Source organism: Pseudochaenichthys georgianus, unplaced genomic scaffold (assembly GCF_902827115.2).
Source record: "Pseudochaenichthys georgianus unplaced genomic scaffold, fPseGeo1.2 scaffold_1182_arrow_ctg1, whole genome shotgun sequence".
In the NCBI taxonomy this organism is placed as follows: Eukaryota; Metazoa; Chordata; class Actinopteri; order Perciformes; family Channichthyidae; genus Pseudochaenichthys; species Pseudochaenichthys georgianus.
The window spans coordinates 10,001-37,532 of NW_027262119.1; the positions used below are offsets into that span (position 1 = coordinate 10,001).

The 27,532-nt window shown below is 43.7% G+C and overlaps 1 protein-coding gene across 1 annotated transcript in view; it reads right to left on the reverse strand.

The window, feature by feature from the left end:
• LOC117440763 (high affinity choline transporter 1-like) overlaps window positions 1–20,466 on the reverse strand; it is a 24,452-nt gene extending 3,986 nt beyond the window's left edge. The window contains exons 1-5 of the mRNA XM_034076997.1: window positions 20,389–20,466; window positions 18,793–19,006; window positions 16,182–16,330; window positions 8,811–8,954; window positions 1,944–2,097 (exon numbers count right to left, since the gene is read on the reverse strand). Of these exons, the coding sequence (XP_033932888.1) occupies window positions 1,944–2,097; window positions 8,811–8,954; window positions 16,182–16,330; window positions 18,793–19,006; window positions 20,389–20,466 (739 nt within the window). The remainder of the gene's footprint in view (window positions 1–1,943; window positions 2,098–8,810; window positions 8,955–16,181; window positions 16,331–18,792; window positions 19,007–20,388) is intronic.
• Window positions 20,467–27,532: the final 7,066 nt, after the last annotated feature.

Consider the following 27,532-nt stretch of genomic DNA (forward strand, 5'->3'; position numbering starts at 1 on the left):
ATTTAGGTCTTAATGTGTGCATATGTATAAATGTGATGATTGTGTATATATAGGATATACATATTTTTTAGTGGTGTACGATAATTAGGAATTATGACGTCATCCCGATAAACCCGATAAAAGTATTAATAGCCCCGATAATATACAATATATTCTTTGGGTAAAAAATCCTGCGGTGTGGGTGGATTGGGATGAGGGGCGCTTGTTTATCACTCGGCTCCTCCCGGTTTGCCAGTACTGTGGTATTAGTGCAGGGAGGGGCACATGGCCCCACCTCCTCTTTGTGCGGCCCTCAGATTAATTTATAAACAATGTAATTAATAAAAAAAAATGTTTTAATTTTTTTATTTTAATTTTTACTTGTAGTACTAATACCGTCCACTAGACTCCTAGTTACGTCGCGAGCTGCGTCGATGATTTAAAATACAGCGAAATAATCTGTGACGCATTTGTGTGCATTGTGTTTGTTTCCCGGGGCAACCCTCACAAGAAACCCCGGCTGTTGTTCTGCCTGCTGTGACGTTAAGTTGCCTCTTGTAATTATGCCTTTACAAGCTTACAAGTTGTTTTTATCATCTGAATTTGGCGAAACAAGTTTAATATTCTTAAAACCAAGACTTTGTTTATTTGAAATCAGATGAAAACAAACTGTCACGGACCCTGCCGTGTTATCTATGATTACTACGCTTTTCATTCATAATTTCAGCGGTAGGGGGGGGGGCGGTGCTGTGGAACAGCAGAGTGCGGGCTGACAGGTGTCTGTGTGGACATTCCCCTTATTGTGGAGTAAGGGGAATGCAGAGACCGGCTACAAGTGCTTTAGGTTCAAGTTAGACAACTCATGTCTGGGTTAGTGTTCATGACTTCATGTGTATGTCATCTTAATGGTTCATCTCAATACACACACATTTCCCGTGCTTTCCAATAGTTTAAAATAGTTGTATTCCACTGTTTAATAACCTGTTCAATACAAACATGCCACTTGTAAAAATGAAATAACATTTCTGTGAACTGATATTTGTTTAGTGAGCTTATTAGGGGATGTTCCCATTTTTTGGGGATGTTCCCTTTGATTGTAAAATGTCAATGAAGATGTCAGACTTAGTATATTTGTTAATAATTACATACAACACATGGAATTTGTGTGTGTGTGTTCCAAGTGAATCTGCGGCCCCCTGGTGGCCAGTACATCAATGATGTGGCCCCCACCACCATCAAAGTTGCCCATCCCTGTATTAGTGGTTTAGGAAGAGGGGAGTTCTTCACCAATCCAGCGCTGCCTAACTCGTGCCTGGCTGTGACGTAAACGGCGTGCGGCAGTGAAGCCAGGACAGCAAACAAACATGTCGTCGGTAGTATGGAACTATTTCAAAGTTTCAGAGTTCGATAGTTCGCTTGCTATCTGTATTAACAGATGCAGAAGTTCCACGAGGAGGGAAGAAGGCAACGAGCTATAATACTTCCAACCTGATCAGTCGCCTGAAACATCGCCATGGCTACGATGGTGCGTTCAAAGCATACGAAGACGCCTGCGCTGCTAAACTAGCGGCGAATCCAAAGCCAGCTGCAAAGGCACCGGGGCTTTTACCTATCCACGAGGCTTTTGGAAAAGAGACGACCCCAGGGTTCGTTTTGTTCACAGTAGTAATGCTCATGTCCTTTGCTCACTACTAGTCTCTCTTTTACCACCAGGTGTGCAAAAACTACAGGTACATTTAATATATATATATATTATATTATTATCGGTTATCGGTATCGGTCTTGAGAAGCAGGAAGTTATCGGTATCGGTTTCAAAAAACCAATATCGTGCATCCCTAATTTTTGTATTTGTATTTTTGTATTCGGGATTGTGGGAAACGGCATTTTGACCTCTCTGTCCGTCCACACAAACTGAAAGTTGCCTTTGAGATGAAGGGGTTTGCTCTGTGTAACTGGTTCTTACTGGTGGACGCAGCAGCAGCTCCCAGCAGGATGGGGGGGATTCCCAGCGTGGGGACGATGAAGGCGGCGGCGAAGCACATGATCTTAGCCGTCGACGAGGAGGCGGCTGAGAGCGTCCGCTGGTGGAAGTTCTGGAGACCCAGGTTCCCCAAACCCTGGGAGAGAAGAAGAAGAAGGAGACAAAGAGGAAGAGGAAGAAGAAAGAGACAAAGAGGAAGAAGAAGAAGAAGAAGAAAGACACAAAGAGGAAGAAGAAGAAGAAGAAGAAGAAGAAAGAGACAAAGAGGAAGAAGAAGAAGAAGAAGGAGACAAAGAGGAAGAAGAAGAAGCACTTTATTAAAAAAAACTTAATATCCCAGGCACTTAATGTCATTTAAGACACACACACACACACACACACACCACACACACACACACACACACACACACACACACACACACACACACACACACACACACACACACACACACACACACACACACACACACACACACACACACACACACACACACACACACACATTAAATATTATTGATATGAGTTTGATGAAGCGCAAATCATCGTCGTTAACACATGCCCTTAAATAACATCATGTTGTTTTATTGTAAGGCTCGGGTGAATACTCAATTCTGATTGGTCGATTTGGACATTCTGGAGGTTTTTGCTAACATACTGTTGCTAAGGAGAACAGACCGTTACTAAGGAGGATTAAGTGCAGTCATATCAATACGCAGAAAGAAGTCCGGTCAATTTAACGTCAGCTGTGAACGTCTGACATTAGTTTTCTCCATCAGGAAGTCAACACTAAAGGGAACAGCAGAAGAAGACAGACAGGAAGTAAACACTAAAGGGAACAGCAGACCTCTGCAGCTCGGAGTCCGACCCTTGTCAATTAACTACAGGGGTCCCTCAGGGCTCTGTTCTTGGTCTCCTCCTCTTTTGTGTTTTGTAAAGCACTTTGAATTGCCTTGTGTTGAAAAGTGCCCTGGCCCTTCCTACATCCAGGACATGGTTAAACCGTACACCCCAGCACGTGCACTCTGCTCTGCATCAACCAAACGACTCGCTGCACCCTCGCTGCGAGGGGGACCCAAGTTCCCATCAGCAGAAACACGTAGGTTTGCTATCCTGGCTCCAAGATGGTGGAATGAGCTCCCATTGACATCAGGACAGCAGAAAGCTCACACACCTTCCGGACTGAAAACTCATCTCTTTCGACTCCACCTCGAGGATAGAACTGCTAACAAAGCACTTATATACTAATAAAGGGCTGGCTCCTCTAAAGCCAGTTGAGTAGCACTTGAAATGTTTGGCTCTATGAAACCTGATGTACTTTATGATTCTGTTTTCTTCAAGTTTGTATCTTCTTGGTGGAATGCACTTATTGTAAGTCGCTTTGGATAAAAGCCTCAGCAAAATGCAATGTAATGTAAAGTAATGTAAAGAAGACAGACAGGAAGTATGGGGGGGGCTTGTGGCGCATTGGGATAGTGCGTTGGTGTTCGACTGCAGTCAGCATGTCCACAGTATTCAGAATGTAAGTCGCTTTGGATAAAAGCGTCTAACAAGCAGGGGTTAAATTGCTCCGGAGCTCATACCGGCAAACCCCCGACCCGTCTTGTAACACGGAGCCCGTTTCCTACACCATCAGGCCCGGTTCTAATCGATTTGCTGCCCTAGGTGAGATTTTATCTGGTGCACTTTAAGCACACATTACGAGAGACTAGATCTAGGGGGCACAACTCTAAGCACCCATATGATGATCGGTTTGTATTTGAATACCCAAATATGTGAACCCATATAAATGTAACTTACTTTATTTGTGTTGTTCATTCATATCTTATTTTAACTAGTTAACATTTATTTATGCATATTTTTTTATATCTCAACTTTTAAACTGTATTTTTGGTTTTCTGTCGTATAGCATTGAAATGATTTCAAACCTGTTTATCCCAATAATTATAAAGAAGTGCCGTGGAAATATTTGCTTACATTATATCTCTCGCTCGCTCCCACGCCCACTTTGGCTGTGAGCTGCAGACGCCTGATAAGCCAACACCCCGCACTTCATCACTTACAGCTCAGGGCCAAGGACAAGTGTAGCCCATGGTGGTGGTGGGGTTATGGTATGGGCAGGCGTATGCTATGGACGACGAACACAGGCCACTCGATTCACAACATTACCCTACCCCTACCCCTACCCCTACCCCTACCCCTCACACCAGATACTGCCTGGTTTTCGGACCCCCCCAGACCCCCCCAATAAAGCAAAACTGCATGTTTCAGAGTGGCCTTTTATGGTGGCCAGCCTAAGGCACACCTGTGCAATAATCATGCTGTCTAATCAGCATCTTGATATGCCACGCCTGTGAGGTGGGATGGATTATCTCGCCAAAGGAGAAGTGCTCACGATCACACATTCTTTCAGATTTGTGAACAATATTTGAGAGAAATGGTTATTTTGTGTTTATAGAAAATGTTTTAGATCTTTGAGTTCATCTCATGAAAAATGGGAGCAAAAACAAAAGTGTTGCGTTTATATTTTTGTTCAGTGTAGATAAGTTCCGTTTGGTCTCCATCTTTATTTGAATTTAAAAACTAAGCAACTGGAAACATAATTGTAAAAGGGGCTGTGATTCATGAAGGTTCAAATGAATCTTATCTTAAATACTGAGAGGCAGGGCTGCACGATTTTGGGAAAAAATCTAATTGCGATTTTTCTGACAAATATTGCGATTGCGATTCGAATTGCGATATTTATTTTTAAGCGACCCAATAGAAGTTTATTGTAAAATGCGGCCATAACTGTGGCTAGGAAGGTCGTATCAACATACTCTTGTCTCTAGCGCCCCGCAGCCCGAGCTACGAGTGAAAGAACTAAACTTACATGAAACTTCCGTTGGGTTGCTTTAAAGTCAAGCTTCAGTTTGAGATTCACCCTGTGATAGAAACATGTGATGGAGCGTTACTAACCTGACTCAGATGCTTTCACCAAACCATCTAAAGCTCCATTGGAAGCCATTTGGAAAGGGCAGGCACTTTCAAGGATACTTGGCAGGTGATTGGATCAATCTGTCTATCACCATCTATCATGGGCCACTTCTGATTGATTAACAATGGCTGGTACATGTGGAGCATAGCACATATGATTGGTGTGGATGACTGACACACAAGAAGAAAAAAAAAAAATGTAAAAAATTTTTTTTCAAAAAAAGTTGAAAAAAATCGCAGGCTTTGCGATTTGATAATCGCATCATCTCGAATCGCGATTTCGATTTAAAATCGATTAATCGTTCAGCCATAGCACACACGGGGACTTCTTCTTCTGCTTCTGTTCCCCGGACTGCTGGGAGCTTATTCACAGATTTAGCTAAACCTCTGATTACCATCTGAGCTCGGTTAGTTTAGTCCTCGAGAATTTAAGCCATCTTTAAAAACTCCCGACTACTTTAAGTGGAGGAATTCACATTTCTGCAGGTCCTGAGCAAACATGACCCCGAGGGCGATGTTTGAGTTGCACCTGCAGTGCGGTCAGCCTCGTTGCACAAGAGCGATCACAGGCTATCGAATAAAGGGAGATATGATCTGTGAAAAAGCCACTTTGGATCCGGTCCAGGTCTGAAACTCGATGTGCGGCCCATGATGTGATACAGCAGCGGGGCAGAGGACATCCTTGAACAAACTTAAAATGTCACCTTTAACACACATTGGAACAAAACCACTTAAAGGGCGCTAGTGAATTTCCTCATAAATGACCGGTGCATGGCCGGTATTTATTATTAGTTTGATGTAACCTTCCTAAACTTTATATAAGGGCATGCACGATGGACCACATGCACTCGCCCAAGATTTGTGGAGAAGCTAAAGATTGTGAGAAGAAAAAACTGTAGCAGGAGTGAAATGGAGGTACAAATGTAGGGCTTTCCCTTTCCTGTAGTGTTCGTTTTAGTGCATGTAAATCAGGGGTGTCGAACTCAATTTCATCGCGGGCCACATCAGCATTATGGTTGCACTCAAAGGGCCGGTTGTAACTTTAAGACTATATAAAAATACATATATAAATATATCATATATATAAAATAATGTATTATATTACATCATTGCCTCTGTATTGGATTATCATCGGATAGGGTAATAACTTCATAATTAACTACGTCTGAAAGCAGAAGTCTAGGGCAAATAATTGCAAGTCTCTTCAGTGCGTATGTCCCAAAATGATTTAAAAAGAAAAGCCACATTTTGGAGAAAAAATAAATAGAAGTGACATTTTGAAACAAAAATTCAATTCTGAGAAAAAGGAATTCTATGAAAAAAATGCATATTTTGAAGAAAAAAAGGCAAATTCTGAGAAAAAAGTCATATTTGAGATGCATTGTGGGACATGTAGTTTATGGGCAACGTGCTTCTGTACCATGTAACCGTATAATAAACATATTATATTCTTTGCAAGCTCTTGTGGGGCCACATAAAATGAAGTCGCGGGCCGAATTTGGCCCCCGGGTCTTGAGTTTGACACCCCTGATGTAAATGGTCTGCAGAGGCTACAAATCCCTACGTTCCAGAACACAGTGACATCACTATGGAATACTCGCTCTCCTATTGGGTAGCGCTCCGACACATTGTTTGGGATGTGTGGGGGCGGGACATCTCTAAGCGGTTGACCAATCAGAACAGAGCCGACCAGCTAACCAATTGTGGCTGACCGGGCTCTGGTTTCAGACAGAGGGTGAAAAGAGGTGCTGCAGCACAGGCAGTATGAGAAAAATAAAGAGCTTTTTGAACATTAAAGCGTGGAGACATGTCCCAGTAAGATAAGATAAGATAATAAGTACTTTATTGATCCTAATTTGGGAAATGTTTGTGTTGCAGCAGCATACACAGACAAGGCATTGTACATTAGATACATTTAAGACTAGAAATAAACAATCCAAAATGTAAACATCTCAAATCGAAATAAAATAGACACTAATAGTAGAGACACTAAATGACTATTTTTAGTAGCATCTCAAGTCCACTAATCCATGGATGCTGATCCGATACTAGGAAGTGAAATTAAATCATAGCATACCACTGATTGGTCGGAGAGTGATTAGTCACCTGTCCGTCAAAGGATATTCAGCTCAAACCATATGTCTTTATTCGATGACAGTCGTTGAAACTGTGCTTTTCAGACAAAAACGTCCCCTGGATACCTCGCAGAAATCTATCATCCATTGCGACTGGATTTTTCAGATTCACTCGACCAAGTGAAAGTTAAAAGGCCGGGGGCAGAGCCGCAATGTACACCACACCTTACAATTGACGAGGGGAAGACAAGAGTTCCTTTTACACAGTAATTTCAAGGGCCGGTGCTTCGAGGGAACAGCTGATTACCCCACCTACACTGAGGGTGTTCTGTCCTCAGTGTAGATCAAAATAGAGAAAAGTACAGGGTACAGAAAATGGTGTCGAGCAGAGCTGTAAACATGCAGTCAAAACACGACTTAAGAACAGTATATAAGTCCTTAATTAAGGAACAAAAATAAGAGGACATTTGTTCCTACATTGCGTTTTGAGTGGTGGAGGAATGAGTCCTAAAACCTGGGAATGACTCAGCATTTTACTACTCAGTATTTGGTCGTTAGCCTGACATAATGTCTGTGGTTAACACAAGCTGAAGATATTTGAACCTTTTGTTCTACGACATAAAATACATCAGTAAATACCCCACTGGTGGATACAAAAACAGAGGTTGCTAACAAGTGTCTAAATGAGACGATTAAACGTCATCACACTCAACATTAGCCACAGTTAGCTTAGCGGTGGTGACGTGAAGTCATGTGACCATGCTGTAGTTCCTTTATAGCCCAACATTAGCCACATTTAGTTTAGTGGTGGTGACGTGAAGTCATGTGACCGTGCTGTAGTTCCTTTATAGCCCAACATTAGCCTCCTTTAGCTTAGCGGTGGGGACGTGAAGTCATGTGACCGTGCTGTAGTTCCTTTATAACCCAACATTAGCCACCTTTAGCTTAGCGGTGGTGACGTGAAGTCATGTGACCGTGCTGTAGTTCCTTTATAGCCCAACATTAGCCACATTTAGCTTAGCGGTGGTGACATGAAGTCATGTGACCGTGCTGTAGTTCTTTTATAGCCCAACATTAGCCACCTTTAGCTTAGCGGTGGTGACATGAAGTCATGTGACCGTGCTGTAGTTCCTTTATAGCCCAACATTAGCCACCTTTAGCTTAGCGGTGGTGACGTGAAGTCATGTGACCGTGCTGTAGTTCCTTTATAGCCCAACATTAGCCACCTTTAGCTTAGCGGTGGTGACGTGAAGTCATGTGACCGTGCTGTAGTTCCTTTATAGCCCAACATTAGCCACATTTAGCTTAGCGGTGGTGACGTGAAGTCATGTGACCGTGCTGTAGTTCCTTTATAGCCCAACATTAGCCGCCTTTAGCGTAGCGGTGGTGACGTGAAGACATGTGACCGTGCTGTAGTTCCTTTATAGCCCAACATTAGCCACATTTAGCTTAGCGGTGGTGACGTGAAGTCATGTGACCGTGCTGTAGTTCCTTTATAGCCCAACATTAGCCACCTTTAGCTTAGCGGTGGAGACGTGAAGTCATGTGACCGTGATGTAGTTCCTTAATAGCGATATTATATACCTTTATGTGGATATTATCCAGCTGAATAAAAAATGTAGGTATCATAAACGTTTGTTTGCCATTAAGATTATTTTCTGCAATACACTGATATCTAACAGAAAAATCCCATAGCTCTCTTCAAGGTATCCCTTTTGTTACTAGATTCCGGTTTGGTCTACCTAAAATACATCCTCCCCACACCCCTCTGATGACTCTCCCATGAAAAGCCATATCTTACCAGAAGTAGAAAGTTATCGATCCACATCCAGGCTCTGTCGGCCTCCAGAGTTCCTACCCACGGGTTCTGGAAGGTGTAGTTGTAGGCGGTCTTTGTGATATCTGTGACTGCCGGACCCGTCAGAGCGAAGGGGACGCACAGCCACTGAGGAGACAGAAATAATCACATCATCAAGTCAAATCAAACTTTAATGTATAGCCCAATATAAAAAAGTTGGCTTTACAGATTAAGGCAAGGTAAGGCACGTTTATTTATATAGCACCTTTCAACACAAGGCAATTCAAAGTGCTTTACAAAAATGAAAGACATTCAGAGCATTAAGCAACTTATATATATATATCAATATTCCAATTACTTGTATATAGACTATCCTGCACTATTTATATTATATATTAAATTGTATCTGTTTTATTGCACTGTTGGAGGAGCCTGTGACCTAAGATTTTAATTGACATACACTGTAGCTATGTACACATGACAATAAAAGCCTTGAATCTTGAATCTATAAAATGGAATTTACATTTAAAAGCAAAGATAATAAAACATGAATGAAACATGAAACATGAAAAGTTACAGTGCAGTGTGAGATGTGAATAGTTCAATTAAAAGCAGTGGCAAAAATGCAAGAGGACCTGAGAGATCTGGATGGTTCAGGTCAGAAATGTATTTTGGGCCTAAACCTTTCAAAGCTTTAAAAGTTTAGAAACCAGCAGCAATATTTAGAAATCAATTCTTTGACACACAGGAAGCCAATACACTCCCCTGTTTTTGATTTAGCTTCTTTCTCGGTCTCTGAAGTCTTACACGATTTTCACTCAATTGATCCTAAAAAGTCTGCCGGGCCAGACGGCGTCGACCCGTTCTTTTTAAAAATTGCAGCTCAGATTGTAGCTCAACCAGTTACTGATATTTTGTATCTCTCCCTGTCCACTCACACACTGCCAGCTGTGTGGAAGCAAGCTCTGGTACCGCCCCTCTTGAAAGCTGGTGATCCCACAGAGTTGAATAAATATCGTCCTATCTCAAATCTTTCTGCGTTATCAAAGATTCTTGAGTCCCTGGTTTCTACTCAGCTAAAGCTCTTTTTAAATACACACAACATCCTTAACCCTATGCAATCTGGATTCAGATCAAAGCACAGTACTGTGACTGCCGGTCTGAAAGTCTCACACGATATTAAGGATGCTTTGGATAACAAATCTGTTTGTGTTGCGTTGTTTATTGACCTAGCCAAAGCATTGGACTCTGTAGATCACCACATCATGTCTAATGTTATGTTGATGTCTCGTTCCGGTCATAATGCCATTTGCTGGTTTCAGAGTTATCTAACCGACCGCACTCAATGCGTCAGGCTGGGTAGTACTGTCTCTGACCCTGTCACTTGGGAGAAGGGAGTTCCACAGGGCTCTATTTTGGGGCCCTTGCTCTTTTTATTATATGTAAACAATATTTGTAATCAGATGCAATCTTCTACCTATCTTATGTATGCTGATGACACTATTCTATACTCATGTGCTTCTTCTCTGGATATGGCTGTTTCCAATTTAAAATCTGATGCTATCACGCTGCAGCACGCACTTCTTGATTCCAAACTGCTATTGAACAGTAAGGAAACCAAAGCAATGCTCTTTGCTCCCAAGTCAGCGTCCTCTTGCCTCTCCATTGACACCCTTGATGGCGTCTCCATTGAGTTTGTCGAAACATACAAATATCTGGGCTTTTGGTTGGACAGTAATCTGAACTTCAAACACCACGTTGAAGTTCTAACTAAGAAATTGAAATTCACTCTTGGCTTCCTTTACAGACTTAAACGTTGTTTTTCAACTTCATCCCGTAAAAGGTTGGTCTCTGGCTCATTCCTGTCCCAGCTGGACTACGGTGATACCATCTGGGAGAGGGATCCCTCCTCTGCTGCTCTCCCTGAGGTTTCTCCCATGTTCCCTTTAAACTGTGGGTTTTCTCTGGAAGTTTTTCCTTTTACGATGTGAGGGTCTAAGGACAGAGGGTCTAAGGACAGAGGGTCTAAGGACAGAGGGTGTCGTTTTCCTCATACTGATATTCTGAACAATCTGTGTTGTTGTATTTGCTGTAAAGCGTCTCTACTGTAGGCTGTTTTTATTATATGTACAGCACTTTGGCTCCACCAAAAATCGTTTATAAATGTGCTGTATAAATAAAACTTGATTTGATTTGATTTGAATCTACAGATGTGCCTGTCCCACTGTTTTGGCCAAGCTTGACCCACTCTACCATGCTGTACTAACTCATCTCTTTCGACTCCACCTCAAGGATAGAACTGCTAACAAAGCACTTATATACTAACAAAGGGCTGGCTTATCTAAAGCCAGCTGAGTAGCACTTGAAATGTTTTGGCTCTATGAAGCCTGATGTACTTTATGATTCTGTTTTCTTCTAATTTGTTTCTTCTTGGACGAATGCACTTATTGTAAGTCGCTTTGAGGCTGGGAAAAGGAGTCTTTTGTATTATGGTCCTTGGTCTTGGAATGACCTTCAATCGAGCCTCAAACTGAGGCCACCAGCTGCTCTTGCAGTAATAAGTAGTGCACCTTTCTTACTGTCCTAATGTGCTCAATGTAGTGACTGCTTTTCGTCGTTTTGTTTACTTAGTTGTGTTCTCTGTATTTTATATGTTTGTGTCATGTGTAATTATGTGTAACGTTGCTGCCTTCTTGGCCAGGTCAGCATTGCAGATTAGATTTTATCTCAATGCTTTTATCTGGTTAAATAAAAGTTAAATCAAAATGAAATAAAAGTGTAAAGACTTGTGATCCACTTTAAAAACCAACAACAACTTTGTATATGATGGAGTTACAGCAACATGAGAAGACCAGATAGTGTGTGGAATACAAATAGAAATAAAACAAAAATAAAATACAACAAAAGACAATAAAAATACATTCAAATTAATACCATAAAATGCCAGCTCTACCTGAAGGCTTTGTTAACAATGTAGGTCTTGTTGAAAGACCCTCATGTAAGACCACCACTTAAATGAATATGGCTTTTTAATAAAATCTACTTTTATTTAACCCAGAGGCAATTGGGTTTATTTTAGGATTAAATAAAAGTGTGTTTTACAAAAAAAAGATGGAATGCGATCGTGCTGTAGTTGCAGATTACTTGTATTGAAATGTGCACATTGTACTATAATATAAAGCAGGTTTATTGCAATATCCACAGTGGTTTATTTGTCTGAATAAGCTCTTCGTTCTGCACAGTCTAAGAGGGTTTGGCTGCCCATGGTGAAGTGAAGTTAATCTTAAAATAACATAGCTATTTGTTCTTCACTCGATTCACCCAAATGGTTTATTTATTGACTTGTACTTCAGTGTTTTGGAACACAGCTGGCGTCTATGGAAGCATGCATAATGCAGATGATGGTACCTGCAGAGGATGCCAGTCTGGTCTAATGTACCAAATAAACACAGATGAATTCCCACACACACACACGCACACACACACACACACACACACACACACACACACACGCACGCACACGCACACACAGACAGACAGACAGACAGACAGACAGACAGACAGACAGAGAGACAGACAGACACACACACACACACACACACACACACACACACACACACACACGTTAGTATCCAAACTGAGCCATCTAAGAGTTTTCTTGAGATAATGGCTGAACAACAAATAGATTTACTTCAAAACAACACCGTTTCAGATGATTGAAACCTCCTTTAAAGCTATAAAAATAGCAGAAATGCAGAGTTCAAAACAAAAAGAGTGCAGCTGCTTACATAAAGAGAATATGAAATAAACATTTTGCTGTGGGATAATGGGATAATACTTTGTTGTAACCTTCCACAACTGCAGGAAAGTGGAGAAGTGAAGTGACTCAGTAAATCCTTATTATCCCAAAGTATTTACCCAAAGTTGCTGACATAATCCTCCATAAGCTACAGCTCATACCAGACCAAGTAAGGCTGTGGCAGCAGAACCACAGAGTGTTAAAGGGAACAGGGATCCGTGTTAATGCATGTGTGTCGAAACTCTCAGTCTAACACCATGTTTAACCGCATCCGATTGCGACAGAGTTGTTTGACAATGTACTGTCACACGAGCCCTAAAACTGATAGTGAGTCAACAGTTTACTACTTCCTGTTCCCTAGTCTGGAACTCAATGGGTTTTTTTATATCTTTTTTGGTTGGTAGCGTGAAATAAGGTCTGTAGTTAACACAAGCTGAAGAGAGTTTTATTCAACAACATCAAATACGTGAGTAAATACCCCACTGGTGAAATAAAAAGAGATTGTTGTTAACAAGTGTCTAAATGAGACGACTAAACTAAGTGCTGTAGTTCCTTTATAGCCCAGCATTAGCCTCCTTTAGCGTAGCGGTGGTGACGTGAAGTCATGTGACCGTGCTGTAGTTCCTTTATAGCCCAACATTAGCCACCTTTAGCTTAGCGGTGGTGACGTGAAGTCATGTGACCGTGCTGTAGTTCCTTTATAGCCCAACATTAGCCGCCTTTAGCTTAGCGGTGGTGACGTGAAGACATGTGACCGTGATGTAGTTCCTTTATAGCCCAACATTAGCCACCTTTAGCTTAGCGGTGGTGACGTGAAGTCATGTGACCGTGCTGTAGTTCCTTTATAGCCCAACATTAGCTGCCTTTAGCTTAGCGGTGGTGACGTGAAGTCATGTGACCGTACTGTAGTTCCTTTATAGCCCAACATTAGCCGCCTTTAGCTTAGCAGTGGTGACGTGAAGACATGTGACCGTGCTGTAGTTCCTTTATAGCCCAACATTAGCCGCCTTTAGCTTAGCGGTGGTGACGTGAAGACATGTGACCGTGCTGTAGTTCCTTTATAGCCCAACATTAGCCACCTTTAGCTTAGCGGTGGTGACGTGAAGTCATGTGACCGTGCTGTAGTTCCTTTATAGCCCAACATTAGCCGCCTTTAGCTTAGCGGTGGTGACGTGAAGACATGTGACCGTGCTGTAGTTCCTTTATAGCCCAACATTAGCCACCTTTAGCTTAGCGGTGGTGACGTGAAGTCATGTGACCGTGCTCTAGTTCCTTTATAGCCCAACATTAGCTGCCTTTAGCTTAGCGGTGGTGACGTGAAGTCATGTGACCGTGCTGTAGTTCCTTTATAGCCCAACATTAGCCACCTTTAGCTTAGCGGTGGTGACGTGAAGTCATATGACCGTGCTGTAGTTCCTTTATAGCCCAACATTAGCCTCCTTTAGCTTAGCGGTGGTGACGTGAAGTCATGTGATGGCGCTGTAGTTTATTTATAGCCCAACATTAGCCACCTTAGCTTAGCGGTGGTGACGTGAAGTCATGTGACCGTGCTGTAGTTCCTTTATAGCCCAACATTAGCTGCCTTTAGCTTAGCGGTGGTGACGTGAAGTCATGTGACCGTGCTGTAGTTCCTTTATAGCCCAATATTAGCCACCTTTAGCTTAGCGGTGGTGACGTGAAGTCATGTGACCGCGCTGTAGTTCCTTTATAGCCCAACATTAGCCTCCTTTAGCTTAGCGGTGGTGACGTGAAGTCATGTGATGGCGCTGTAGTTTATTTATAGCCCAACATTAGCCACCTTAGCTTAGCGGTGGTGACATGAAGTCATGTGACCGCGCTGTAGTTCCTTTATAACCCAACATTAGCCGCCTTTAGCTTAGCGGTGGTGACGTGAAGTCATGTGACCGTGCTGTAGTTCCTTTATAGCCCAACATTAGCCGCCTTTAGCTTAGCGGTGGTGACGTGAAGTCTTGTGACCGCGCTGTAGTTCCTTTATAGCCCAACATTAGCCTCCTTTAGCTTAGCGGTGGTGACGTGAAGTCATGTGATGGCGCTGTAGTTTATTTATAGCCCAACATTAGCCACCTTAGCTTAGCGGTGGTGACATGAAGTCATGTGACCGCGCTGTAGTTCCTTTATAACCCAACATTAGCCGCCTTTAGCTTAGCGGTGGTGACGTGAAGTCATGTGACCGTGCTGTAGTTCCTTTATAGCCCAACATTAGCCGCCTTTAGCTTAGCGGTGGTGAGGTGAAGTCTTGTGACCGCGCTGTAGTTCCTTTATAACCCAACATTAGCAACTTTAAGCTTAGCGGTGGTGATGCTAACAGGAAGTAACTAAACTGAAAACCATAAAACCAGAAGTGTCGTAAATCATAACAAAAACTTACAAATAAAACGATCATTAACACTCTTTTTCAAATAGAAGTAAATGCAAACAAAATATCTAAAGAAACCACTTGAAAATAACTTCAATGAAGAACATTTAACGTGAAAAATGAAAGACAGGTTTTGATGGCTCCGTCATCCAAGCTTGGCATAGCAGGTGCATAGCTTCGATCTTTCCAAAGTTTAAAAATACACCTACCAACACCTCCAGAGCCCCTCCATTAACACATGTCTCTTTTAATCCGACCACAAATAGAAAGTAAAAATGACGGCCTGCGGTTTGACGGGTAGTTGAGTGCTGTCACTCTTTCCTGGGGAGCAACAGGACGTGCAAATATATAGTAATGTTGGTAAAGAAGTACACAAAACCCCGCCTAAAACCTCAAATTGATGTTTTTAGGTTTTCTGTGCAGAAAAGCGAGACACAAGATGTTAATTACAGGGTTTTAAAGCTCGTTTAGGACTATTTTTAAACTTTAAACAGAGCTTAAATATCTGTTTCCTTCTTCCTCCCGTCTATATGCTGAATTTGGCTAAACACCTCCCAGCTATAGCTCTGGATTCAACACACTGACTGGTTTCTATGTATTCATCATGTCCTCAAATGTTGATCTGTTCCTCTCATGCGTCCCATGAACGGAGCAGCATCTCGCAAAATACTTAATACAAATTCGTCGTACGTGTAAACCAGGGGTGTCAAACTCAATTTCACCACAGGCCACATCAGCATTATGGTTGCACTTAAAGGGCCGGTTGTAACTTCAAGACTATATAAAAATGCATATATAAATATGTTATATATAAACTAATGTTATTGCCTCTGCATTGGATTATTATTATCATAATGAACTACGTCTGAAAGCAGAAGTCTAGGGGAAATAATTGCAAGTCTCTTCAGTGAGCATGTCACAAAATGATTTAAAAAGAAAAAAAGTGAAATCTTGAAATAAAAGTCTAATTCTGAGGAAAAAGTCAAATGAGAGATGCATTGTGGGACATGTAGTTTGTGTGCTTCTATAAATCGGCCTGTAACCGTTCTTTGCAAGCTCTTGTGGGGCCGCATAAAATGAAGTCGCGGGCCGGATTTGGCCCCCGGGCCTTGAGTTTGACACCCCTGGTGTAAACCTACCTGGTGTTTCTGACTCTGACTCTGAAAGCTTTGAATGTGATATGTGAGCAGGAACTCACCAGGCTGATGAAGATGAGGACGAGCTGGATGATGTCGGTGTACGCCACAGAGTACAGCCCTCCCATCAGGGTGTAGGTAATCGCCACGGCAGCAGAGATCCAGATGCTCACGGTGTACGACAAGTTCAGGATCACACTCATGGTGACACCTGGAACACACACACACGTTGGTGTTCACACACTGATTTCAGAGACGTGTGTGTTGATTATAACAGCGATATAAACTATTCATTCACGAGCCTTGACTTTAGATTAGATTGAATGATTCCACAACGGGAGACTGCAGCATGTTTAGAAGGCATTGCACATGAGTTTAAAATATGATAAAATACAAAAGAAATAACATAAAAAACATATTTAAAATAAAAATAATTAACTTAATTAATAACATAATAGATACATATTTGTTGTATACATTTAATATTAAAATAAAATACAAAGAATTAAGTTTTTCCGGGTCTCTGGGTAGAATCTCCTTCACCCAGGTATTCTACATCCTTGATCGAAGGCCCTGGCCGTTGCACTGAATGAGAGCGTACGTTTGGACTGACAGTTTGATCAACCAATCAGATATTGATTTGTAGCCAGGGGGCGTGTTCTCTCAGAGTTCCCCTCGGTGCCAGGTGCTCTAAGGCCCTGTAGTTCACTGGCTCGAGGCAGAGGATCTAGATCAGTGTTTCTCAAACTTTTTCATTCGAAGGACTTAACCAATAAAAAAACACTCGCGGACCACCTAACTCCACAAATATCCAAAAGCACATCGTTTTTCTAGAACAGATTCCAAATTGCGTGAACATGGTACAAACAAGTGGCAACATGTGTGACGAAGGTGTTGCGCTGGGCTATATCATGCAATCGAAAGTGAAACTTAAGCTCGCTCCATTGCGGAGATATTCCCGCGAGAGTGCGGACAACTTAAATGTATTTATTTATTTCAAATGTGAAATGTTACCAATATACTCGCGGACCACTAGGGGGCGCTCACGGACCACCGATGGTCCGCGGACCACACTTTGAGAAGCACTGATCTAGATGAATGCGACGAAGCAATTCATATGAAGTTTTATTGTTTTTAACGTTGAAATGGCAACAGGTGAAGATGATGTTGTTAAGGAATTGTTGTGAGTACCCTTTTCAAGACGGAGGGAGGGGGGGGATGCACGGCGGCGGTGGGGGGGGATGCACGGCGGCGGTGGGGGGGGATGCACGGCGGCGGCGGGGGGTGCGTGTGTGTCTACAGAAGGTCCGGTTGTGATGCCACTGGTACACACGCTGTTAAACGCGGCCACATTTACTCAAATTCATCAATAATCTCCTGAGTCACAAGGTGCCTCTAAGATAAGATAAAGTAAGATATAATGTAAATATATATATTTTCTTTCTAAGTGTATGGAGACAGAAGGATTAACCCAAGAAGAAAACCTGCTTTTTTATTCGCCAGTTGGGCAATACTGCTGTGTTGTTCACAGGTGAGTGAGCATGCTGTTAAAATATGAGAGCAATCTTGATTTCTACAAAGGATTTGAAAGACAAGCAATTCTTATCTTAAGCTTATCCTTGTTTAAATAGTTTGCTAAGGGAAGTTGTTTCTCTTGCAGTGTACACCCTCCATTCTTTGAAATGATATAATCTCTTATCAATTCATCCGATACACTCACTGCTTGCTTTCTTGTAACAGGAAGTCCTTAAAGGGGCCGTATCCTTCTCATGTTCAGGTGTTTCTACTTTAAAGAGTCCTCTCCTGCTGATGTTCAGGTGTATATCAGTGTGTAGTGTCTCTACTTTAAAGAGTCCTCTCCTGCTGATGTTCAGGTGTATATCAGTATGTAGAGTCTCTACTTTAAAGAGTCCTCTCCTGCTGATGTTCAGGTGTATATCAGTGTGTAGTGTCTCTACTTTAAAGAGTCCTCTCCTGCTGATGTTCAGGTGTATATCAGTATGTAGTGTCTCTACTTTAAAGAGTCCTCTCCTGCTGATGTTCAGGTGTATATCAGTATGTAGTGTCTCTACTTTAAAGAGTCCTCTCCTGCTGATGTTCAGGTGTATATCAGTATGTAGTGTCTCTACTTTAAAGAGTCCTCTCCTGCTGATGTTCAGGTGTATATCAGTATGTAGTGTCTCTACTTTAAAGAGTCCTCTCCAGCTGATGTTCAGGTGTATATCAGTATGTAGTGTCTCTACTTTAAAGAGTCCTCTCCTGCTGATGTTCAGGTGTATATCAGTATGTAGTGTCTCTACTTTAAAGAGTCCTTACAATGTGTTGGAACGCTAGCCAATAGCAGTCTAATGGAGGCGCTTCAGGCACGATAAGGCCTCTTTAATATCTGTTAACTTATTCAACAGCATGATTGCGTTTATTCCTCGCGTCTCGCAGCCTTGACTCGCCGTTTGATTCTGAGGAAGCATTTTGTTTATACGCCGCCACATCACCGCGGCGTGACTTAAGATCCCGTCTTACGCCGTGACGGAGTTATTTCAGACTGTGCATACAATTAGACGAAGGCTTGTGTTTCACTCAACGCGCTGGCAGAGAGCGATCAGCAGCTGCTCCGCTGCCAGGGTCAACATCGCCCGTATCAGATGCATCACGCCCACACAGAAGCATTCTTACCTAATCCTATGAGTGTTCCTGTTACCCACATAATCTCTGATATGAGCGAAGCCAGGGACAGAGCGGCCGTCGGGACTTTTCCATATTTGATCTGGAACGGGTCCATCATGGTCACGTATTTACTGTCTCTCATCGGCTCGGCGAAGAACAGGCCTCCTGAGGAAAGGACAAAGACACAGAAGACACATTCAGATGTAGAACAAAGAAGTCTGATCTGAGAGAGGCGGGAAGTAATGGAGTACAAATACTTTGTTACTGTACTTAAGTACATGTTTCTGGTATCAGTACTACTTATTTTTCTGACGTTTACTTTTACTTCTTACATGTGGAACACAAATACCTGTACTTTCTACTTCTCACATGTTGAACACAAATACCTGTACTTTCTACTTCTCACATGTTGAACTCAAATACCTGTACTTTCTACTTCTCTCATGTTGAACTCAAATACCTGTACTTTCTACTTCTTACATGTTGAACTCAAATACCTGTACTTTCTACTTCTTACATGTTGAACTCAAATACCTGTACTTTCTACTTCTCACATGTTGAACTCAAATACCTGTACTTTCTACTTCTCTCATGTTGAACTCAAATACCTGTACTTTCTACTTCTTACATGTTGAACTCAAATACCTGTACTTTCTACTTCTTACATGTTGAACTCAAATACCTGTACTTTCTACTTCTTACATGTTGAACTCAAATACCTGTACTTTCTACTTCTTACATGTTGAACTCAAATACCTGTACTTTCTACTTCTCACATGTTGAACTCAAATACCTGTACTTTCTACTTCTTACATGTTGAACTCAAATACCTGTACTTTCTACTTCTCTCATGTTGAACTCAAATACCTGAACTTTCTACTTCTCTCATGTTGAACTCAAATACCTGTACTTTCTACTTCTCACATGTTGAACTCAAATACCTGTACTTTCTACTTCTCACATGTTGAACTCAAATACCTGTACTTTCTACTTCTTACATGTTGAACTCAAATACCTGTACTTTCTACTTCTTACATGTTGAACTCAAATACCTGTACTTTCTACTTCTTACATGTTGAACTCAAATACGTAGTACTTCTACTTTCACCAGAGTATTTTTAAACACGACTATCTGTACTTCTACTCGAGTAAAGGATGTGTGCACTTCTACTCGAGTAAAGGATGTGTGCACTTCTACTCGAGTAAAGGATGTGTGTACTTCTCCTCGAGTAAAGGATGTGTGCACTTCTACTCGAGTAAAGGATGTGTGTACTTCTCCTCGAGTAAAGGATGTGTGTACTTCTACTCGAGTAAAGGATGTGTGTACTTCTCCTCGAGTAAAGGATGTGTGTACTTCTACTCGAGTAAAGGATGTGTGTACTTCTACTCGAGTAAAGGATGTGTGTACTTCTACTCGAGTAAAGGATGTGTGTACTTCTACTCGAGTAAAGGATGTGTGTACTTCTCCTCGAGTAAAGGATGTGTGTACTTCTACTCGAGTAAAGGATGTGTGTACTTCTACTCGAGTAAAGGATGTGTGTACTTCTACTCGAGTAAAGGATGTGTGTCCTGCAGCCATCTCTGGATCTGAGTATGAACCCTTACATCAGAAGTTCTGTATCGGTCCACAGCGGGGACGTGTGCAGTGGGACAGCTCTCCACTTTGAATTTAGTATTTGTCATATTTCATTAGATGTGACCGAGCTCAAGTTCTCACACAAGTACATTTGACTACTTTGAAGCAGATGTGTTCCTCTGTCTGTAGTTGCCTTTGAAATGCGATGCCCAACGGGTAAAGTGCTGCCGGAACATCTTTAGGTTTAGCAAAGTATATAAAAATAGCGCAATTAGACAGCAGGGTATGGTCGGACCCGGTAACAGGAGAGCTGGTATTTATACAACGAGATAAACAATACATAAAACAAAATCACCTGATACTGTCACAGCTCGACAGATAGTGGAGTGTTATCATGGCTGGAGCTGTGCATATTTAAATATGTATATAAATACACCAGCTGTCCACGTACTCTCTGCGTGTGCCCTCAAACCAAAATGCAGATTTTCACCCGTAACATGTTGAAGCGATGCCAGAAGACGATATTTCTGTTCGTCAGAAACATCATTACTGCAGGAATATGGAAATATGAGAGCGCCAGACAGCTTTGTTTTACGGAGCTCCGAGCTCATAAATATATATTTTGTGTAAAGATTGTCGTCTTTTCTCACACTCTTAAAACTGTTTTATTAAAATAGCTTTTCTAAAAGTACAATTTTTATTTATTGATGCTTCCTATTCTTCTTTCTTTATCTTCGTACGCACCATACATACCAAAGCAAACTCCTCGTATGTGTACTTAGTAATAAGACTGATTCTGATGGGGTACAGCGGGTAAGAAAGCGAAGCAAAATGCAATTTAAAACGGACGTAAATAACATATGAAAGTAAAGTAACCTGATGGTTGCTATGTAACTGTAAGGGACCTTGCTACATGTCATGCTTGACTCCTACAGCCTTGCTATCTGTCATCAGAATGTCTTCAAGGCGACATCCAGCTTCCAACGACTCCCCAGAACTCTAACTTTAAGCAACCCTTTTTAATTTCCTGTTATGATATTCCTCTTTCCTCTTTAATCCCCCCGAGGAGTTTCACAGGGAGCATGTAGCGGAGGCGGTTAGCCACTCAGTCTCATGATGTCCTCTGACGGTGAGTTATGACCTAAATAAGGAAACGCATTGCACACACGGGGAGTCTCGTGCCCTCCGTTCCCCTGATGGAGGAGCTTTATTTCATAAAGCATTACATAGCTACGTATAACAGCCCCACCCTATAGCTATACGACACGTTTACTGCCTGTGCAATCAGAGAAAGTGCAGCATCACTGAGTGCACATTTCAGCGCAGGGTTAATAGACTAAATCTCTTTCCTTTTATTTCCTCATGTGACTTTCATGTGGACGAGGAATGCTGCTTTCCCTCGGCTAATCTCCAGACTGGTGGAGCGACGCTGGTTCCATTGATAAGATATCACCAAACCTGTTGCTTCTGTACACTCAAGCAGTGTCTCTACTTTAAAGAGTCCTCTCCTGCTGATGTTCAGGTGTATATCAGTATGTAGTGTCTCTACTTTAAAGAGTCCTCTCCTGCTGATGTTCAGGTGTATATCAGTATGTAGTGTCTCTACTTTAAAGAGTCCTCTCCTGCTGATGTTCAGGTGTATATCAGTATGTAGTGTCTCTACTTTAAAGAGTCCTCTCCTGCTGATGTTCAGGTGTATATCAGTATGTAGTGTCTCTACTTTAAAGAGTCCTCTCCTGCTGATGTTCAGGTGTATATCAGTATGTAGTGTCTCTACTTTAAAGAGTCCTCTCCTGCTGATGTTCAGGTGTATATCAGTGTGTAGTGTCTCTACTTTAAAGAGTCCTCTCCTGCTGATGTTCAGGTGTATATCAGTATGTAGTGTCTCTACTTTAAAGAGTCCTCTCCTGCTGATGTTCAGGTGTATATCAGTATGTAGTGTCTCTACTTTAAAGAGTCCTCTGCTGCTGATGAGCAGGTGTATAGGAGCGTAAGTGTTAAAACAGTGATGGGGACTTGTAGCCTTTGCAGACTATTTACATTCACAAAAACAACGTATAAAACACACAACAGGAAAGGGAAACGCCCCCAAAAAGCAGAACAGGGCCTCTTTAATAATGGTTTCCTACATTTCCCAGGAGGCCTTTCAGCAGTTCCCAGGAACTCTGTAAACATGACAGTAGTCCAGAGTGTCCTTTAGATAACACTGCCTGCACAGTCCAATAACAAAAGGGGATTAAAACGACTGTAATGCGATCCGGATGTACGACCTACACACGACCCAGAAGAACACGTTATTCATGATATATCGTAACCCTTCTAACAATGCCTGAAAGCCTGCCAGGGTTCAGCCGTGACAGCCAAGACCAGCCAGCTGTGACCGAGCCTGAGCCGGTACACAAAATAAACCCTTCATATTTAACGAAGAATTAGAAGTCAGTGTGCGAGTAGAGGTGGAAAGCAGGGAAGTATGATTGTGTACTTTATTTGAGTATTTTTAATGTATGTTTCTCAAAACCTTTAGTCCACTACATTTTAAAGGCAATATTGTACTTGGTACTACATGTATCTGGCAGCTTTAGTTACTCTCCAGAGTAATACATAAACATTGGCAAATGATTACAGGTTAAGATATCCATATATGCTAGGCTATTGTGTGAGGAGTGGCGGTATCTCCTTCTCCTTTTGTCTGTCCGTCTGTTTGTCTGTCTGTGTCTCTGTCTGTCTGTCTGTCTGTCTGTCTGTCTGTTTGTCTGTCTGTCCGTCTGTCTGTCTGTCTGTCTGTCTGTCTGTCTGTCTGTCTGTCTGTCTGTCTGTCTGTCTGTCTGTCTGTCTGTCTGTCTGTCTGTCTGTCTTCCTGGCTGGGCGTGGTTGACCTACTTTCCGGTTTCCGCCAACTCACCTCCGCTCCTGTTTCTCATCATCACTGATTACCACCACTCACCTGCTGCTGCTTAAAACTCCGTGCGCTCCTCGTCTCAGGAGGAGCCCATGAGACTGGGTCGTGCTAGACTGTCTCCGGAGGAGCCTCAGCGCCGGATAGGTGCAGGCCAATGCCTGTATTGTGGAAAAGCTGGGCATAGCATTCCCAACTGCCCAGTACGTCCACACTGGGAGGCTCGTCAGTGAGATTGGGGTCCTGACGAGTCCACAGCAATCATCTCTAACCCCATCCTTGAGTCGTTTTCTAATTCCCGCCAAGCTCTGTGTTAGTTCTATGACATTGCCTCTCCAGGCTCTCATTGATTCCGGTGCGGTGGATAGCTTTTTGGACCGGGAGCTAGCTGACCAGCTGGGACTCTGCATGGAGCCGCGAGAGGAACCGTTAACTGCCTATGCTCTACATGGACAAATCATCTCCTCAGTCACGGCACAGTCACCCCTTGTGACTTTAATCACCTCCGGAAACCACCGTGAAGGTAATATCCTCTCCTTCCACACCTCTGGTTTTGGGTTGCCCGTGGCTACGTACTCACAACCCACACATTGATTGGGCTAAGGGAAGGAGTATTGAATGGGATCAGCACTGTCTCGCTAACTGCCTGTGTTCTGCCCTACCTTCAACTTCTGTTTCCCCAAATCCTGTTGTCTGCCCTGATGCATCTGTAGATTGGACTGGTGTTCCTACTACTTACCACGACCTGCGTTGGGTCTTCAGCAAAGAGAGGGCTCTCTCTCTTCCTCCCCACCGACCCTACGACCGCCCTATTGATCTGCTCTCTGGAGCTCCTCTACCCTCCAGCCGCCTCTACAATCTGTCCCGTCCTGCTGGTATTATTCGTCCCTCCTCTTCTCCTGTGGGTTCTTCTTTGTAGGCAAGAAGGATAAGTCGCTACGACCTTGCATGGACTTTCGGCGGTTAAACAATATCACGGGCAAGAACAAGTACCCATTACCCCTTCTCACCTCAGCTTTTGAACCTCTCCAAGAGGCAACCCTGTTCACCAAGCTTGACCTTCGAAACGCCTGATCTGCATCCGCCCGGGGGATGAATGGAAGACGGCGTTTAGCACTCCATTGGGCCATTTTGAATATCTGGTCTCACTAACGCCCCAGCAGTTTTCCAGGCTATGGTCAAATGTCTTGCGTGACTTCCTTAACCGCTCTGTCTTTGTCTACGTAGACGACATCCTGACTTTCTCCAGGAATCAGGAGGAACACGAGAACCATGTCCGCACGGTCCTACAGAGACTGCTGGAGAACAAGCTCTATGTTAAGGCGGAGAAGTGCGAGTTCCACCAGAACCGGATCAGCTTCCTGGGCTATATCATCAGTCAGGGCGAGGTGGAGGCAGACCCTGGAAAGACCAAGGCAGTGGTGGAGTGGCCAGTCCCAACTACAAGGAGGGAGCTCCAGGGGTTTCTGGGATGTGCCAACTTTTACCGTCGCTTCATCCGGAACTTCAGTAAGGTAGCTGCACCTCTCTCCGGACTCGCCTCCGTCAACATCACGTTCTGTTGGACTCCAGAGGCTAACAGAGCTTTCATCAAACTCAAGTCCTTGTTCACCTCAGCTCCCTTCTGGCTGTGAAGTTGGCACTAGAGGAGTGGAGACACTGGCTCGAAGGCAGCAAGCAGCCTTTCCTGGTCTGCACGGACCACAAGAATCTCTCCTACATCCAGTCGGCGAAGCGACTGAATTCCCGACAGGCCAGATGGGCTCTGTTCTTCTGTCGCTTCGACTTTTGCCTCACCTTCCGCCCTGGCTCCAGGAATGTAAAGCCCGATGCTCTGTCTAGGCTATACTCTCCTGACTCTCCCGAGCCTCCAGATGCTTCAATCTGTCCCAAGAGTTGTGTAGTAGGCGCCCTCTCTTGGGAGATTAATAACACCATCCTGGAGGCATTGAGAGAGCAACCAGATCCAGGCAATGGTCCTCCGAACCGTCGGTTTGTTCCTGGTGCTGCCCGCTCCAAGGTTCTACAGTGGGTCCACAATTCCCGGTTCTCAATCCATCCCGGAGTAAACCGCACTCTTTCTTTCCTGAAGAGACATTTCTGGTGGCCAACGATCAACAAGGACACTCTGGAGTACGTTTCTGCCTGTCCCACGTGTGCTAGGAGTAAGTCCTCCCACCAGTCTCCTGCAGGGTTGCTCCAGCCCCTTCCTATCCCTAGTCGTCCCTGGTCACACATCGCACTGGATTTTGTTGCCGGCCTGCCCCCCTCCCAGGGCAACACCACAATCCTCACTATAGTAGACCGCTTTTCCGAGTCGGCTCACTTCGTTGCTCTTCCAAACCTCCCGTCAGCCCTGGAGACCTCCCAACTCCTCACAGAACATGTTTTCCGGTTACGAGGTATCCCTTCCGACATTGTCTCAGACCGCGGTCCCCAGTTCACATCTCGAGTTTGGAAGGAGTTTTGTCAATCCCTGGGAGCCTCAGTCAGCCTGACTTCTGGATATCACCCCCAATCAAACGGCCAAACAGAACGAACTAATCAGGACCTGGAGTCAGCTCTCCGCTGCATCACCGACCGAAAGCCCTCTACGTGGAGCTCTCATCTCTCCTGGGTTGAGTACTCCCACAACGCACTCACCTGCTCCGCTACTGGTCTCTCCCCCATTGGGGTACCAGCCGCCCCTGTTCCCCGAAGAGGAGCGAGACTTGGCAGTTCCCTCAGTCCAGCAGCATCTGTCAGAAGATCTGGAGAGATACACGATCTGCCCTTCTCCAGACTTCAGCACGGAACCAGCGATCAGCCAACCGTCACAGAAAGGCAGCTCCTCCATACGTCCCAGGCCAGTCAGTCTGGTTGTCCTCCCGCAACATTCCTCTCTTCTCTGAGTCCAAGAAGCTTTCCCCACGCTTCATTGGTCCTTTCCCATCCTAAGGATCATTAACCCTTCCGCGGTCCGGTTGAAGCTTCCCAGAGCTCTGAGAATTCACCCCACTTTCCACGTGTCTCAGATTAAGCCGGTTCACACCAGTGAATTGAGCCCTCCGGCCTTACCCCCTCCTCCCGCCCGTATCATCGACAATCACCCCGCTTATACGGTGCACCGTCTTTTGGACGTCAGACGTCGGGGCAGGGGTTTCCAGTATCTGGTGGACTGGGAGGGTTATGGCCTCGAGGAGCGATGCTGGGTTCCTCGTTCCCGTGTCCTGGACCCAATCATGGTGAGGGCCTTTCACAGGGCTCATCCAAACAAGCCTGGTGGCTCGCATTGAGGGGGGGGGGGGGGGTACTGTGAGGAATTGCGGTATCTCCTTCTCCTTTTTTCTGTTTGTCTGTCTCCTGTTTCTCATCATCACTGACCACTCACCTGCTGCTGCTTAAAACTCCGGTTCCATCGTCAGACGTCGCCAGTTCTTCGTATACTCAGTGGTAAACTCCAGTTCCGGCTGACTAGATGTTCTAGTGCTTTTGTATACTCTTGTGTTGGATTTTTTCGTATGCTAATCCTGTTCTGTTTTTTGCCTGTTCCGGAAACTCCACATTCCGTCCCGCCTGCCACGTCCAGCCCAGCCTCCGTCTCAGCCCCGCTCCACGTTCTCCCCACTCTGTTCAGAGCTTTGTCCCCTGCCTGGTTTCTGTGGACTTATTAAATCCAGTCTTTTTGACACTTCACCTAAGTCTCCGTCCCAGTGTTCTTGCATAGCGGGTTCAAGTTGTGTGTCTCTTTACGAGGAGCCTAACAGAAGAACTGGCCAAGAATGAACCCCGCAGGATCCGGAGTGGATTCTACTATATTGTGCACAACATGTACTCCTAAATTAGTACTTTAAGTACCGTACTTTTCGGACTATAAAGCGCACCTGCATATAAGCCGCAGCAGCTAAATTGTCCGTCTGTCTTGCTCTCGTTCTGTCTCTCGGTTCCACTTTTACTTTGGCGCGCTACCTGTCTCACTCTTTTCCGGCCTCCAGCTTTTCCTGCTGGAGCCCGCCGCTTAAAGGTGGCGGGCGCGGACCGGTCATAGAGCCCGTAGTGTTAAAGGTGGTTAATTTTACCTGTAGAATCCATAGATGTAGGAGGTTCCCTAGTGGCCGTTAGCTGTACAACAAAAATGGGGGAAAAAGTCGCGGCTTATAGTCCGAAAAGTACGGTATATTTTGATGCCAATTATTATGTACTTAAGTGAGATTTTGTTTGCCAGACCTTAGTTGTTACAAACTACTTAAACATGTGGTACTTCACTATATTTTAAAAGGTAATATTGTACTTGTTAC